Genomic DNA, 18,395 nt, shown 5'->3' on the forward strand with positions numbered 1-18,395 from the left:
TCACGAGTTAAACCTATGAAAATATACAGTACCAATGATATTATTAATTTTTCTCAATGTGTATAATCAAGAGTTATTTATATTATAATATTAGGTAGGTGGTTAGCTTTATATGGTTACTACTATTATAATATCGGCAAGTAAGTGAGATGTTATGTGAAATATTCTCTCAAAAATATAAAGCTTCCTACCTTATTACCTTTACCTACAGCAGTCAAACTACGTTTTAACGAGTAACGACGATAGAATTCATGTAGGTATTATTTTTTTCGCTTGACATTAATTTATACTTGGTTTTTTTTTTTTTTTTTTGCAAATGAACACCTTCGCTCAAAAAAATTATTCGAAAGTAACAATGATGAATATTATTCTAACTTTCAAATTTAGTGTAAACCCACTCACATCATTTTCTTTGTCTGCTTAATATAGGTACACATCATATAAATATGGACACACAGTTAATAACATGCAATTTTACCAACAAACAATCAATATTAGACGTATGGCAATATCGATAAAACCAAAAACTTTTCCACGACATTAGGCACCTACATTATTAATAATCATACCCGTGAATAACATCATATTAATTGGTTATCATTATTTTTATTCAAACGAAGCTACGAATATAGTATACCACTGATACTATAATAGCCATGATATGTAAAACCTATTTCAATTGTAACACTATATAATAATCAATGATTATATTATTATTGTATTACTAGGTATTATTATGTTTTCAAAATCAATAATTTTTAGTGTTCATAAAAAAAAAGGTTTCATATCGAAACCTATTAGCACTGGTAGACGTAAATAATTAATGAAATAACAATAAATATACATATATTAATATAAATTTCACCTTTTTTTTACGTAGGAGATACCCGTCGTAATAAAATATTATACGACTATTACCTATACTGCAACTTACTGAACCTTTTCTCTCAGCTCAACATTTTACGTAGGATAGTTTTACTGGCATAAGTGTTTTAATGTAGTACATAATTATATGTATGTTGATACAATCTACATGACGAAGTATATGCATGTAAGTTCCCGATGATATTGTACGAATATATTTTTGAAATTTTAGTTATATTATATTATTGCTTCTTAAACGAATAGTGTAGGTACCTAATAAACATACGATATATAATATGAGTAATAAGGGTATAAATATAATAGCTACAAAATAGAGTTATAAAAATATTATTTGTTATTATTATAAGTACTATATTATGTAAATGAGCATTTAATCAATTATATTTTACCTATAAAATCTTCGAAATATTTTTTCTTTTTAAATTTAAAATTTAATTTAATTTTAATTTTTAAATTTCAATTTTAAATTGACAGATCTTCACAAGAACGTAGAATACATTATACACGTTTATTTAAATATTTTAAATATACATATACTGTCTGACACAGCAAAAATATTTATTCTACGTGAAATAACGTTGCTTTGGAAACTAATAGTTTTCAAAGTTTATTTAAAAACAATTAAAAATGGTAACCCTGCATAGGCTATATCTTATAAACAAAGAAAACTGAATAATAATAGATATTTGTATTAACTTATATATACAACTATGAATGTCATTTAAAATATGGTACCTATCACTAGTGATTTTCTGAAAATTATTGTTAAACGCCCTATATGTCCTATAGCTAGGTTAAAGTTAATTAATCTATAAATACTAAAATACATATGGTAAAAAAAAACAACTTATTCTTATTAGGTAGATAGTTATTACATATCTATTAAAATTTTTATATTTATTAAAGTTTTAACATTTTAAACGTCAAAAGTTATAAAATTAACTGTATTTTAACTTACCAGAGAGTAATGTATATTATTACGATTATTTTACCATTTTGATGTATACTCGTATTTTTGACACAAAAATATTTCATAAATATTATACAAAATAATAATAAATATTTATCAAAAAATTAGGTCATAAAAGATAAAACAAAGAATAATATTTATTATTAACTTAGTTGTATTTTGGCTATGTATAGGTAAAATATTATATGAGTCACCATACAATTGATGCAATACTATACATAATCATCGTACCTACATTTCTAAATTTTGTACACGTGGTGAGCAGGTTGAGTGTTACGTCCGTTCAATCATATATACCATAATATAGGTGTTACAAATTTACATTAAGTTTTGTTCTATTTTAAATAATACACATAACATCAAAACGTCCAAGACTAGTGACACATTGAAAAATACATTTTTTGTTGTCAACGAAATATTGCATACTCGGTTAATATGTCATTAGTTATTATAATATTATATTATTATTAGAAAATTTCAAACTATCGGCACGTTTTTCTAAAAGAAGTCCGTGAAACATGGCTATAAAATTGTTTTGTCGATCTATATTATGTTATTTACTCTAACACAAAAGAAAGACCAGCAATATTATATGACACCTTTAGGTTATCTGTTGCAGTTTCATTACAGTAGTCTGTTGAAATACCTTGTGTGCAATCTTAAATCATTTTACTAATAAAATTAAAATAAATAATTTCATTTATGGCTAATTTTTCTTTCGTGTCATAATATTATGACAATACCATAGTATTCGGTTATTTTTTTCCTCGCGGAATCCAGATTATATCAGCCTACTTATATTCTTTTGACCGCGATGTACATATTATGTATAACTAAACTTAAAAAATGTTGGGGTAAAAAGATTATAATTTTGAATATTTTAACGGAAAATAAATACTTTAAATATTTTACTTTAATAAATTATTAGATTAAACCTTCTTAAGTTACCTTTGTAAAAAGTATTTTAAAAAACGTAAATTATTTTTGAAATTACGAGCGTCTTACGATAAATGAATCACCCGCCTAATATACCTATATAATAGGTGATTACTTGATTGTTATTAAGTATATTACGTATAATATTATTGTATCTCGTGTTAGTGCATGCGGTGGTGCGTCGGCACATCACGCTGCAGCTGAAGAAACCACTGCTATAATTGACGTATAATCGCGAACTTTCTATTACATCAGCGATTGACATCTATTTTCGATTCATGAGAACGAGAAATAAATCGGCTAGATGACTCGTTAAGTAACAGTATACAATATGCATAACTCGATGGTTTTAAAATCGGATAAGACTTGGCCCGTGCAATAGAGTACGAACTACGAATAGGTAAAACGGTAGATATATACATATATTTGATTATATGCATTAGCTACCCATCTAATAACGTCATAGGGCAGTCGATGATGACTATTAAGATCCGGAGAAAACAATAGATTTGCATCACAGAACATAGATCCGGTTTACCGGTCTGTTTAAGAAACAACCGTGGCCGTTTTTAGCCGACGAGAGCCTTGACGGTTTCCGGGAACGCGAGCGTCTCCGCCGCGGTAGCCTGCAACACGGTTTGTCCACCACCGCCGCCGTGCCAGCATCGAATGGCATTGATTGTTGCGAAGAATCGGTTTTTTCCGCCGCTGAGAGTGAACGGCCTTAGTCGGTTTGTTGTTGTTTTTCGGCGTGCCTTACTACCAATAATAGTGTTGCACAGTGGCCGCCGTGGAGGTGACCCCACGGTGGGGGTGAATATTATTATGCATTATTATACAGGTATAGAAGGTGGCCGGATGCGTCTTAAAAACGAAAATAGTAGGGACAGAAAAATACATAATAAATCCTGCTGTTACCGTAATCCCAAGTCAGTCTGTGATCGTTGGAGAAAGTATATTACGGACGTCCAAGTGAAGAGACATAAACACTGTTGAACTTGCGTCTCTGTCGTATTTGTATATTCTAGGACGAAAGTCACAACAACGCATTGGATATCCTGATAAAGGTAATATTTTGTTTCATTTATTGATTTTGATTACGAGTTGTAATTGTTAAAGTTCTCTTACTTTTCGGTAAGTTATTTTTTATTTATTTTATAATTTAAAACTTGATCTATTATACACCTGCAAATAATTTGAAACAAGAAATTAAATTAAATTAAATTTATCAATTGATATAGAACAATATTGTGTAATAATGTAGGCTTAAATTTCATCAGTACTTTTTTATAGCTAAATGGATTAAAATATTTGAGACTTCTAATTTCTCCCGTTAAAATGTGGTAGTAAAAAATAAAACGTATAATGTTAATTGAAAATATTGTGTTATTAAATTTATTTGAATACAATTATTATGGGTATCTGTATATTTTTAGTTTTTTAGTTAAAGTTCTTTTAGGAAATTTAAAAGATTTTAAATAGTAAAGCATTATATATATACAATGCATTTATTAATTATAAGTCGAACATTTTGTTTTTGATCTAAACTGAGCATTTTTATGATCGAGTAATTGAAATGTAATTTAAACACACATCATCGTTATAATATCTGATCGACATTTTATAATAGGTTATTTACTATACTAAAACTACTACTAATTAGGTATTAAGTAGTAAATTAATTTGTAAATTTTTTTCAATTACCTTTTAACCAATAGTCATTATATATGAAGTTACTACTACTACTACTATACTAGTATACTACTAATAATAATAATGAATTACAATAAACAATTTAAACTTAAGTATATTATGGTGGTGGACCCTGCAGAGATATTTACTATTTAACTTAAATTTTAGTTTATTTTTACATTTTACTAAAGTAAAATTCGATCGAATAAATTATTTTAAAAAGTCACATACACTTTAGTTATTATAATACGCTATACTGCAGTTAATAATTAGGTTTATAAAAAAAATATTATTTGTAAATAAATTGAAATGTATATCTGGATTGAAAGATAAATTTCGTTTGCATCCCCGATACCCAAACGTTTCAGAATTCACGCCAAAATATGTCCACCACCCTTATTTTAATGCTTCGGCGGGATGGTCAGCGAGATATCTCATCACGTTTAACGTTAATCGTCTACCGTTGACTTTATATAATTTATTATTGCGATACTATATAGTATAGACATATGTCTATGAAATTGTCACAGAATACTACCAATATAAATAATAACTGTAGTATCATATAATAAAGAGGTTGGACGAGGAAACGACGACGGGCAACGGTATATAAATTATTATAACGATTAACGATACGATAAACGAGATATTATGTAAAACCACTTTGAATCAAAAACATAATAATATTTTTATATTTACTACCGTGTAAAGGCGGTGTGCTTGGTCCGTTAAATAATCCATTACAAAAAAAAACATGATGGTAATAGTTATTTTAATGTAATGCAGTACGTCATGTAGGCATAACGATGCAGTCACCGCCGAGGTCACCGATACCGTGGTAATAGGTTCCTATATAATATTATAATTTATACTATTCACTTTCTCCGTTCGAACAACGCACGCCAATAACCCTCTATCGTGATGAGCCGTGGTCTTATTATTACGATCGTCGTACGCGTAATTCTTTTTCCGCTTTTAAATCGTTTTTCTGTCTATCTCATTCTCTCTTCTATAGCTCTCTCTGCCTCGATCTTCGGCTCGTCAACGTGTTTATTGCAGGTGTAAGCAATTTTATGTGTATCACAGTTGCGTGGGCCGAACACGTCCAGTTCCGGACGTCCGCGTCGTGCCGGGCGTAGGCTGATGCTGCTGATCGCTATCACGCAATATTTGAATTTCTCAAAATGTTATTATTATTATTATTATATTTCACGTTACGTAAAATCATCGCTACCTAGTTAGTTGTTTTGATTTTCTATTATTTTTATTATTATTATTATTATTATTATCTACTCTATTTTCTGTTTGTTTCGTATAACAATTTATTTTTACTTGTGCAAATAACAGCAAACAAATATTGTATGGTCTGTATTTATTATTTATACATAGTTATATTATACTACTTAAGTCAATATAATATAAATCTCGTATTTATTAACTGAACGTTCCGAAGCATTAAGATCAGTAAATTTAATAAAAGGTCATTGAGCGATTGGGAGGAGGGTGCCACACTACCACGAGTGTCGAAATGTCGTGTTATTTCATCATCCCGGTAATTATATAATATGGCGAACGATATCATTGTATAAAAATTTAGTATAGTATTACGAATAGCTTCATTTTTACCATAACGACACGTGGTGTGGTATCTACGTTGGAGATGAAACTTAAAAACAACGGTAATTGCATAACGATGAGAAAAATTAAATTTTCGTCAACGATCCAAGTTTATTAGTGTAGTGTATTGTATGTATATTATACACTGAGTACGTATGTGGGTTATTGTATTGTTTTCATTATTATTAATATTGTTATCAAACGCATCACATTTCAACGGTATCATATAATGCCCGAATTTCCTGGAACTCAGCTCCGACGACAGCCACGGCTCACGCAGAAAACGTGTCCGCAGAATAAACCACCCTTCACGCGCCCACCGAGTGGGTACATGCGACCCGTGTACGTAACATTAATGTTACGTAACACAATTATTGCAAAGTGGTACGGGTGAACCGCGTGCTTGCCGTTTCGACCGGATACTAAAACACGTTTTTCGAAAGCACGCCGTGTGACTGCATTGAGGACTGAGAAACTGTGGATGATGATGATATAGTTAAAGTGTTTTTACCCGACGTACTGATCGAAAAAAAGCGTGTTTTATTATTTCATCACAGAGAAAAAAAATGTTCTGTTTATTTATTTTATTTCTGAACTTGAGAGTCGTTTACAAGCGAGAGAGGTGTCAGTGATAAATATTAAAAATCTTTACGGGTGGCAAACACATAAATATTAAATTTACTCGTTTGAATTACATTTTTTAAAGTCTATACATATACTCACGTATCGTACACTCGATTTATTATTGTGTTTTTTTTTTTTTGAGAACTTCAACATTTGGTTTAGTCGCGTATTATTGTCGCAATATAAATTCTAATTGTTTTGCATTCTAGAAAACGTCTGTCCCCGTCTTGCAGTTTTCGAACGTAATCCCAGACCGTTCTGACGTTTCAGTTGTCAACATATATTATAGCTACAACTAAACTCGACGCACATATCAACTACTGTTGTCTGTTATTATGCATTCTTTTCGACGTTTACGTATTTATTTAATATGAAGGTATTTAAATATACAAACCACGTTTGTCATGTTGACTTAAACTATTCCCATTAAAATTATCTCAGCAGCGTTTTTTTTCCTCAAAATAATTATGCTGCATGACTGTTTCTCAAATTTTGCAAATACCTAGAAATTTATTTTTAAACGAGAATCATTTTGTAAATTTTTAAGCTAATGATGACTTATAAATCTAAATAATTCAAAACGACGTTGTTTTAAAGCAAATTTGGAAATTCCAGTTTTAAGAATTTAAATGGCTATATTAATGAAAAAATTGAGGTTGTATGTGATTAATGAATGAACTGAAGTTAATACTGAATAAATATCGATGTAAAATTACATTTATACCAAACTATATATTGTGCAGATTTACCAAATCAATAGAAGAAGGGTGCTGAGAAAATATCCACATAAATTAATAAAAAAAAAAATATGAAGACAGCCAGAAAAATCAAAAAATCAACGACCCCCGAACATTTTCACAACAAATGTTGCACGCGTAAATGTTGTCATTAGTCATTACATAATATTCGAAATTTCGCTTTCTGTGACTCATGTTTATATTATAAAAATATCGTAATAGGCAAGCATAAAACGACCGGCCCAGCACGCGCGTAGGTATACATAAATGCAATATACATCTATATGATATATAATAATAATATGTAATACGCGCGCAAACGAACGACGATTGTTTTCGCGAATGCCGTCATCGTGAAAATGAATATATCATCGTCATTATAATAATAATATAAATAATATTCGCATGTCTGCCTTTAATATTGTATATTATATTATATTATATTGTCATCGGTCGACCTCGGCGAGACGACGATCCATACCGCTCGTCGATGTTACGTGATCGACGTCGTCATTATAAAACATTATAACATATTACGCGTAGGTACCTCTATGTACGGGGAGAAAAACGAAAAAATTAGCAAACCATTGTTTTCACGCGTCCCTAATTTTTTACCTCTCCTTCTCACCACCCACTTGGCACTATAAACCGAGCTACTGCCCCTTCGTCGTTTGACGACGATCGCGTCGTGCTCGTTTTTATTATCGCGTTTAAGCCGGTCGTTTGGAATCCAAATCGTATATAATATTATCATCTCTCTCACTCGCTCGTCTTCATATTTGTGACCGATGACATAATAATAATAATAATAATATTAATGATAATACTAGCTTTCAAGGTCGACGGCATGTCGTGGCATTGAGCACGTGTGTGGGAACGGCGGCGGAAAAAAAACCAAATCCGGTGGGCGACCGAAAGTGAAAGCGTTTTAGACTCCGTTCGCTTTCTCTTTGTTCGCTGCACAATATTATCATAATATGCACGCACTCCACGCCGCGCTACACCATCTTTGAGTATAACCGCCCGCCCGCCTACGCGTGATCGGAATGGAAAGAGTTTGAAAATCAAATAAAAACATTATTAGCGCGCATACTTATTAGGTGATTATGAGTACGTCATGTTGATTATAATAATTATTTGTTTAAACTTTTTTATTTTTTTTAAATTATATTAAATGATATAGTTTCAAGTATATATTACCTATATATTATTATGATCACAAGCTACGCATAGTTGGTCACAGGCTGTTTTTACCGAACCTATATTACGTACAAAATTTAGATTTTCTTCAAAATCTGTATTGGGATTCTATTCTAATGGATATTTCATTTTGTAATATACCTACCCCTTCGTAAAGTGGTTTGAAATCATTTCTGGTTGTTTCGGGCCGGGCATACGAATATCAACGACCTCGCCTTGATATTATTTAATAACCTGACGACGCGCAACACATACGAGTAGTTATGAAATTTTTTCAATATTACTATTGAGTATATATTATACAATATATACCTACTTAATAATATTATACCCACGTTTTATTATTATTTTTATCATTATTATTCCGTTCTATTATATTATACAATATGCCAATATACATTATGTGTTTATATAAATTATAACGCTTGGCACTGGTCATTTTGAAATCTTGTCAATTTTTATTACTTTTTTTTCACAACAAACAATAGATCCCCGAATTCATATAATATTGTGACGAATAATACGCCAATCGTGTTATCGATCACATATTATCACAACCATTATATAATATAGATCCGTAAAATAACTAATCACGTTACTTCATCGCTTAAAACGTGCTCACCACATGCATGCCACGTTGATTTTAAATTAGTTTATACTTTTTTTCATTATTATCCAGACTAGAGAGTGCGCCATTACGAAAAACGCCGCCCAAACGTCAAATACAGAGTCGTCACAGTTACAGTTCACTTTGACGACTGCAGAATTGTGACACTGTAATATTGGCAAATATGTGCGCTAAAATAATATTTAAAATCGAAACATGTAGGTACTGCGTACGTCGTACACAATATTATATATTTTTACCATAACGACATAATATTATATGAAATAGTCTACCGGCGTCCGGCCTAGGCAATTTTAACACACACCAGGTTTTCCTACAGATAACCTAATAACCTGTAGAATGATAACAATAATATTCTCTTCATATTTCACCAGAAGTCAAACACCCTTCTTATTGTTTCATCTCATTCCAATTTCTTTGGGTAATAAACTAATAACACTCACAACCATCCAATCCACAGAATACTTCGCGCCCTAAATAATGTCTTAATGTCAGTTTTACCTCTTATACGTACCTACTTATTTTACAACTATTATAAATAATATAAACATTTCTACCGTTGAAAAATAAAAATGACATACACTCGTACTGAAAATAATATTAATTATTATTATTATCATTATCATAAGCAATATAGTTTTTATAACAACATTTTTTTCTCTATCTGGTCCACAGTTTAACAACGGCAAAAAGCAACAGCACAATGAGATTTTTGGTAACGGGCTCGTTCTTGTTGATCGCGCTCGCCGTGCATGCGTCAACTGCAGAGGAATGGTCGTGGGGCAATGACAAGACCAAAACCAAGGAGCAGAAAGTTAAGCCTTCGGACTCCTTAGTAGCCACGGACCGTGAAGCCAAGTCGATAGACTCATATTCGACGGCTAATGACGACAGCAGCCAAGAGAGTGAAATCTCATCTACCAACGGGACGGATGCTCATCCCAGACATCTCATCAGAGATAGACTGTGCGGCTTGGGACTTATGGAGGTAACAAATTTTTGTCGCTATATCGTTAGATATGTATTATGCAGACACGAATAAGCTAAGGGGATCATCGTATAAAATACGAAATAATGGTAAAATCACAGGTTTACAAAATATTAATATTTAAAAAAATTAATAAAATTAATTTTTTGTACTTGATTATCACTATTAACTATGATCTATAAAGTGACAGTACAGATGCAATAAAATAATTAAAATTGTGAAACAATTTTTATAATGTATACGAATCTATGGTTTAGTTATACCAACTATATACGATTATATTATTATGTAGACATCATACAATCGGATTTTGGCTTGAACGGCAGACGCATGCAATAGGATATAAGTTATATACTAACAGTTTTTTTTTTAAATTTGTTTCCAGTGTGACGATGACGAGTTGGTGGAACCCAAACGTTACATCGGTCCTCAAGATTTGATTTACGCGCAGCCCGTGTCACTGAAACCAGTCGGACGTCCCATCGCCGCCATACCGATTAAGTCGACCGGATCACCACTGCAGTCATCCGTTGGATACGGCCCACCACGTCCCGTCCCGTACCCGTCTGGCAGTTCGTCTTACGGTAATGGCCCATCGTCGTACGGTAACGGCCCACCGTCGTCATACGGCAGCGGCGGTCCGTCTTCGTTCAGCTCCGGCCCACCCATACGCAACAGGCCTGGATCACTGTACGGCATCAGCAGCCGACCACCACAGGTGTTTGAGTCCGAGGCCGCCGAGTCATACCGGCCCAAACAACCAATTTTAGGAGGTGTTCCATCCGTAGCCTTGCCAGCCGGCGGCCTACAACAGCACGTCCACCATCACTACCATCACGGCGACGGCGCGGACGGTATCAAGGCCGCGTCGGCCGTCGTTGACTCAGGATTCGGTCCAATAAGTGGCCCAATCGGCGGTTCGCTGTACGGAGGCGGTGACGGTCCTCAATCTTTGTACGGACAGAGCAGCAGCTTGACCAACAGCTACGGGGGCAGCTTCGATAACTACGAGACTCCAGGTGGCCCACTTTACAAGAAACAACTCAACATCAATGCACCTCCACAATCGAGTAATATATAGTTATTGTAGCCCGATACGTGTGAGCAGCGGCCCGCTTATACTTAAATATTTTCGAAAATTAATTTATAAATTAGGTGATCGTAATTGACGAAAAAAAAAGAAATAATTTTTCCTCCCTCTCCTACAAAACAATCCACCAACGATAGTACGCCACTGCACGTGTGCGATAATTACTGTATATATAGAGACCCGCTAACGTGTGTGATTTCACTTGAACAGATTCGCTGAACGGACCTTACGCCGGTGAACGGTATCCGTCCTACGAGACCCCAAGGGCCGACAACTATGGGTGCTATTGCGTGCCGTATGACCAGTGTCTGCCACATGAAGTGGCCCGCAAGGAAGACGGCATCGCGGGTATCGACCCAAGAAACCTACACCAACAAGGCAAAACCGACATTGAGGCCATCGGGCTTGACGAGGTGGTAGTCACTGACGGCAACGGTACCATCGTGTCACACCACAAGCCGACCGCGGATGTAGCCACCGACAAGCAGGCCAAAGCGCGTCGACGCAGGGACGCCACACAAAGCAAACAAGACGCCGAACCGGTAAGTGCCCGCGGTCTATGCACATACCCCCCTAAAAAAAAGTCCCCCGAAACCCAAAATAATTTGACGTTTGAGGACAAATTTGCCTATGACTATATTTTACGATTTATATAATATTATTATGTTTTACGACACATGACGAAATATTACATTACTCGATCCGACTATATCGTTTGCGTTATTATAATACCTACAATACTGAATAGCACTTTTGAACGTTCGATATACTTCATGCAATGTCACTGTGACTTATAAAACGTTTGAAACTGGACTTTTTAGCGATATCTCGAAAGACCTACTTCGGTGGACGACTTAATCAGCAACGGATATAACGTGGAGATTCCATACGACGACGACCGCACCGATGGCGTAAGTGCAATTAGATTCATGCGCGCCAAAAAACTAACATACATAATCACTTCTACTCAACACCAAGTAGCACATTGTACATTTTTACCTGATGTTTGCAAAACTTTTCGAGTCGCGGCCACTGGAGGTTTGGGTCACGTTCCTAAACGATGTACCTATTCGTGTGCTTTTGTCTCAGGTTCTTTTGTTGTTTTTGACACAAATCCTTGACACGCATTAATATGTAAAAACAAAATTTGCTATACGTATTTTTGCCAACGGTGATAATTAAAATCGTATGATGATCATAGTAATTATGAATGACGAAATATCGCATAAATGAATTATCATTCATCACTGTTGTAATTTAACGTAATTCAAATTTCCAGTAGCCGATACGAGAAAAATACTTTTCACGCATGACACTCTGATCACAATACACTCACTCAATACGTTACATGTTTAACTAACGGGTTTACACTTACCTACTTAAAAAAAAAAAATAAGGAACGAGTTGAAAATTGCTAACTACGCATACCTAACTATATTTATACATATAATTTAAACACAAACAATAATGATCATAGACCGTAGACTCGGAAAAAAGAAAAGGAAAACACAAAAAAAATATTACTTCCGTTCGGAAGCGTTGCGAAACATTAAAGTGTGTAATATTATGAAGAATATGAAAACTATTTTTTCCGCGTACAATCTAAATTCTAAATACATTCAGCGCTATCAAAATCCTCAACATATAAATATATAATATATACATAATGTTATAACCGTTATAGGTATATTTAAATAAGTCATATCTGACTAATTTTACATGTAAACTGTGACTAAGTAACTTGACATTTTTTTTTTGAATTGATAATATTTCAATTGTCATTCGAGCAAATAATATCGCACATTTTACTACGTTTGTGTGCAGTTTGCACTAGTATTCAATAATATTTTCATTTATTTGTCTTTACACGATTTTAAATTTTCTCCCGGGTATATTTCAAAATGGAAAAACTAAAAATTGTATTGACAAAGACAAATGTGTAACACACGGTTATGACCAGAAGAAAGACCACGTTTGTATTCTAATTCTATATGTTTGTTATGTTAATATTGAATGACGTAATAGGTATACACAATGTATACATTACATTCTATTTTGTATTTGCATTTTGTTTCACTAAATTTCACTCTTCACAAACAGTTAACGAATGAAAATGATCACATTGCGTGGTGTGAATACGATTAACAAAATTATTCATATGTATTGACATAGGTACTGTCATAGTAAATATACTATTTAAATGATAACACGAATGAAGTTAGTTCGTAAACAATAACAATAACAACTGATTGAAATATAAACATAATAATTTCCTTATATTGTACATTGACTAACATTTTTTGGCATAGCTCATAAAACCTTACTTATTCATCTTAACTCGATCAAAATAGTTTTATGAAAATAATATACGAATATTTCGCGATTATATTATGCTCACCTGAAAAATTATACCTACATTGAAACGAATACATCCCATCAATACGATTATATCTGACAACGGTAGGGCAGCAGAATAGGTTTGATCGGGTGGTGTGTATGTGTTTACAGCGAAAATTCGGGGGTCTTCTCGGGGGCAGTTCAGGAGGAGGAGGCGGCGGAGCCGAAGACTCTGACGACACCGGAAGTACCGGCGTCAAAGTCCGACCCACGTTTGGAGTATCTTTTGGACTACCTTCCGGCGGCGGTGGTGGCTACCCAATTAGCCCCTATGGTCCCAATCCCTCAGTGAACCCATACGGCCATTCCCTGGGGGGTGGTAACGGCCTTAACCTGGGTTTAGTCAGCGTTAACCCGTTATTGTCGTTGCAAGTCAGCAAAGATGAGTATGGTGAAAAAATCGTCAAACCCTGGGTGAACTTACACGTGACACCCAACGCGGGCCTAGTGCACAAAGTCGGCGATATCGTACACAAGCTCAAGTCACCACACTACGGCGGTGGTTATGGACACGAATATCCCCCCTCATATCTTCACCAACATAACCATTACCACGTGCCACCTCCACCTTCACTACCACCGTATCATCATAGCGGCCCTTCGTATTACGGCCAATCCAAACCATTCTACCACTCCAAGCCATCGTTTGGTGGGGGATACGGAGGAGGTGAATATGGTGGTGGTTACGGAAGTGGTGGTTATTATGGCGGTTATAGTAACAGTGGTTATGCACCCGAATATCACTCGTACAGGGAGGATGAGTACGATGACCACGGTGGTTACGGTGGATCACCTGCCGGAGATTATTACGGCCAACAATCTGACGATTTCGATTCTGACTCGTACTATAGGAGTTCCAACGTAACCGGTAGTGGTAACAGTGGTAGTGACAACGGTGGTTACAATAGCCACGACGAATCGTCGTCGTTCGGCGCCGCGGGTAGTCCAAAAGTAGCTTTTCCCAACGACCGACAGTCTACGGGGTCCATTAAATTCGTAGGTGGCAGCCAACGAAGCAAAAGAGATGTGGAAGAGGTGAGATAGATAAAACGTAACACTGTCGGGTTTCTACTTGTGGCCCGACACTAACACGTGGTGGCACAAAATATATGTTCCAATCGTCTCGGTGAACGGAACAAAGTCAAATGGAGTCAACGTGTTTCTAATGATATATACCTACCGGAGGTTTGGGTTTTCCTACAGGTCTGTTTTCGGAAACAACAAAAATTCGTCTTTGGGAGCCCGTATTTTAATTAATTTAACCACACAATTTCAAAAAAAATGTGCATATACCCTCCCGCCCTAGAAGTTTGACTAATGTATACGAAATGTCTTATCCCCAATTTCCATATTCTATTTGACTTGGCTCTACCACCCAGCTATACATAACACTAATCGCTAAATATAACAGATGTTTGGAACAAAAAATTGCACGCGATTTCGATTCGTCGTCGCAAACGATCGTACAATAACACAAAATTCTAACTAAATATCTAAGAATTCTAAGATATGTTCACACAATAAATGTATACCTTTTATGCAGTGTAAATAACAATGTTTTCTATGCAATGAAATTGGATCACATTAAACGTACCTAATAATAATAATATCATCGATAGGTTATTAATCATCAATTAACAAAACGAAACGATAAACGCTCAAATATGAGTAATTTAATATAGGTACCATGCCATATTTTTGGTCCGAAAATAATGTTATATTTCGAATCAAAAATAGGTACTATAAACATGTACTTATTTTATTACACTCGCTTAACTCGCTATGCTACTTGGTTCAACGCCTTTCATTTGACCAGAATCACATTAAACACATTACAAACATCACTTTATTAACCGTTTTAGACATGCGAAAATTGTCTAACCATAACGCGTATTCAAATAACAATAATATTATTTTAAATATAATAATCATTATCGAAATTAACATCGCGCGAAACGTATAGTCGTAGACTTAAACGATCAATGTGTGTGTGTGTGTGTGTGTAGCGTCAGTCTTCGTATTCGGCTAATGGCCGTTGCGGTCCCAGACAAGTGTGCTGCAGACGACCACCAGTACCTATCCATTCGGGTTCATCTTCCAACTACGTTAGCGCCGGACAATGCGGTAAGAGAAACACGCACGGAATCACCGGAAGGATCAAGACGCCGGCATACGTTGACGGAGATAGCGAATTCGGTATGCGGCACTAAATATAACTACTTATTTTAAAATTATGCTCCAACCTGCACCCTGCACACTGTCACCCCAACCTTAACGAGAGTATATTATTATTATATTATATTATTTTAACTCACCGGATGTTGTTTTCGTCTGCAGGTGAATACCCGTGGCAAGTGGCTATCCTCAAGAAGGACCCTCAGGAGAGTGTTTATGTTTGTGGAGGTACACTGATCGATTCGTTGCACGTGCTCACTGCCGCCCACTGTATCAAGACGTAAGTTTCAAAAATGTTAGATTATATTTATTCTGTCATCCCAATATCCAAGAGTTCAATTATTTATTATTACCTAATTTATTCGTGCACACAGGTACCAAGAACAAGACTTGCGCGTTCGTTTAGGTGAATGGGACGTAAACCACGACGTGGAATTTTACCCGTACGTAGAAACAGACGTTGTCAATATGGTCATAAACCGTGAGTTCTATGCCGGCACGTTGTACAACGACCTGGCTATACTGCGAATGGACAAGCCCGTTGACTTTTCCCGGAACCCACACATTAGCCCAGCTTGCTTGCCGGACGCATTCTCCGACTTCACCGGACAACGGTGCTGGACAACCGGCTGGGGCAAAGACGCCTTTGGCGATTATGGAAAATACCAGAATATTCTAAAGGTAAGTCTTACAAATTGTTGAAAAAAATAGAAATTCTAATTTCAGTGTTTGTTCAATGATGCGAATTAATGAGTTTTTTTTAATATCGTCGGGAAGAAATTAGTGTTTTTAATATTAAAAATATTAATAAAATACATTCAACATTAATTATTAGAAATAACGGTGGAAACCCTATATTATGATCAGCTACAAGTATCCCCCGATTGATTTAGAAAACAGGATTTTCAGTTCTTTAACACAATAATTTAGAAAATACCATTTCATTTATTAATTATGGTTGTCATATTGAAGCGGGAAACGATGATTTTTACAAAAAAATAATTTTTACAGTTTATTAAAAAAAAAAAACTGTAACTCGTTTTCGTACGAAAATGACAACACCGAGAATCATGAGCGTGTATGATGGCAATTACGTCGAAATAGAATTAATAACTATAACACCAATAATCGATTTTTTTTTTTTGTGCATAGGAAGTGGACGTACCAGTGATTTCTAATCGCCAATGCGAAACGCAATTGCAGCAGACCCGCCTTGGGTACGACTTCAAGTTGCACAACGGTTTCATATGCGCGGGTGGTGAAGAAGGAAAAGACGCTTGCAAGGTACGTCGATAGAAAAACGTATTATAATGTATAATACGAAGTACACGTTGTACACATACTCTTAAACTAGTCGGTGATTTATCTAGCATCTTACAAAGACTCAAATTTATCTGATCAACGGCGATATTTTCTTATACGTTTACAGGGTGACGGCGGTGGTCCATTGGTTTGTGAGCGCGCCGGTTCATGGTACTTAGTCGGAATCGTCAGCTGGGGCGTGGGATGCGGACAGCCTGGCGTGCCCGGTGTCTATGTCAAGGTGTCGCACTACTTGGACTGGGTCAGACAAATCACCAACAAATACTAGGACGAAAGATGAATCCGAGCGGATTATTATTTTTAATTTTTAAATTATTTATTTTAAATTTATATTAGTATACTTACTATATTTTTTGAAATTGTCGTGGTGAACAAAGAAATTTGATTTTTTTGAACCCGTGTTAGATATTATACTTTATTAATATTTATTGATTGTATGTAGAAAGATTCCTGTATAATATGCACGCCGTAAGTGTATTGCGTAATATTGTATTGTATATTGTATTTGTAGTTTGTTTTAAACGGCATACATTTGTGTAATCGACAAGGTCGAAAAGACTGATAGGGTTGTTTTTTAGGACTTAAACGGAGGAATCTGGAATTCTCTACAAATAATATAAAATAAAAGACAAATTAATTTCATCTCATTCAAAAACATTACGAAGTACTCATCGTATGTTTTCTTTAATATGATCCAGTATATTATACTCATGTGTGTTACTATAATATGTTACCATTGATATTTCTATATTACATTATTATTTCATCACTTAAACCTATGTAAGTATTGTGCCACAGTGGTAGTAGAATATAGATAAGTAATTGTATTATGTATCTGTTTTTACACTAATTATGTACCTATAATGTTAAAAACTTTATGTATTAATTTTTAACATGATAATATTATATTGTATTGTATAAATTATACATATTATAACAAACAAACCCTACATCCAATACCTGTAAATAATAAATTACTTGTGCTCTTAACGTATAAATAAAGTAAATGTTGTACCTATGCATATTATTATAGAAATAAGTTTCTAATAATATTGTTCCATTTAAATTATTATTATAATTATAAAAGTTTGTATGGATCTAATAAAAATATATTTTTGTATTTGAAATTATAA

The 18,395-nt window shown here is 34.4% G+C and overlaps 1 protein-coding gene across 2 annotated transcripts; it reads left to right on the forward strand.

The window, feature by feature from the left end:
* The first annotated feature begins 3,698 nt into the window (after positions 1 to 3,698).
* On the forward strand, positions 3,699 to 18,395 carry LOC107173785 (uncharacterized). Of its 2 annotated transcripts, none has more exons than XM_015524463.2 (10): positions 3,699 to 3,858; positions 9,965 to 10,277; positions 10,663 to 11,347; positions 11,578 to 11,909; positions 13,876 to 14,799; positions 15,771 to 15,960; positions 16,102 to 16,219; positions 16,314 to 16,620; positions 17,092 to 17,223; positions 17,369 to 18,395. In XM_015524463.2, exons 2-10 carry the CDS (start codon positions 9,993 to 9,995, stop codon positions 17,528 to 17,530), a joined length of 3,135 nt encoding a protein of 1,044 aa, XP_015379949.2. In that variant the 5' UTR covers positions 3,699 to 3,858; positions 9,965 to 9,992; the 3' UTR covers positions 17,531 to 18,395. The 2 variants fall into 2 exon arrangements, with proteins under 2 accessions (XP_015379949.2, XP_089080666.1); XM_089224540.1 differs by lacking the exon at positions 3,699 to 3,858 and adding an exon at positions 9,464 to 9,486.

The sequence above is a fragment of the Diuraphis noxia genome, unplaced genomic scaffold (assembly GCF_037042655.1).
Source record: "Diuraphis noxia isolate RWA-SAM2 unplaced genomic scaffold, SU_Dnox_SAM2 contig0003, whole genome shotgun sequence".
NCBI classification, from domain to species: domain Eukaryota; kingdom Metazoa; phylum Arthropoda; class Insecta; order Hemiptera; family Aphididae; genus Diuraphis; species Diuraphis noxia.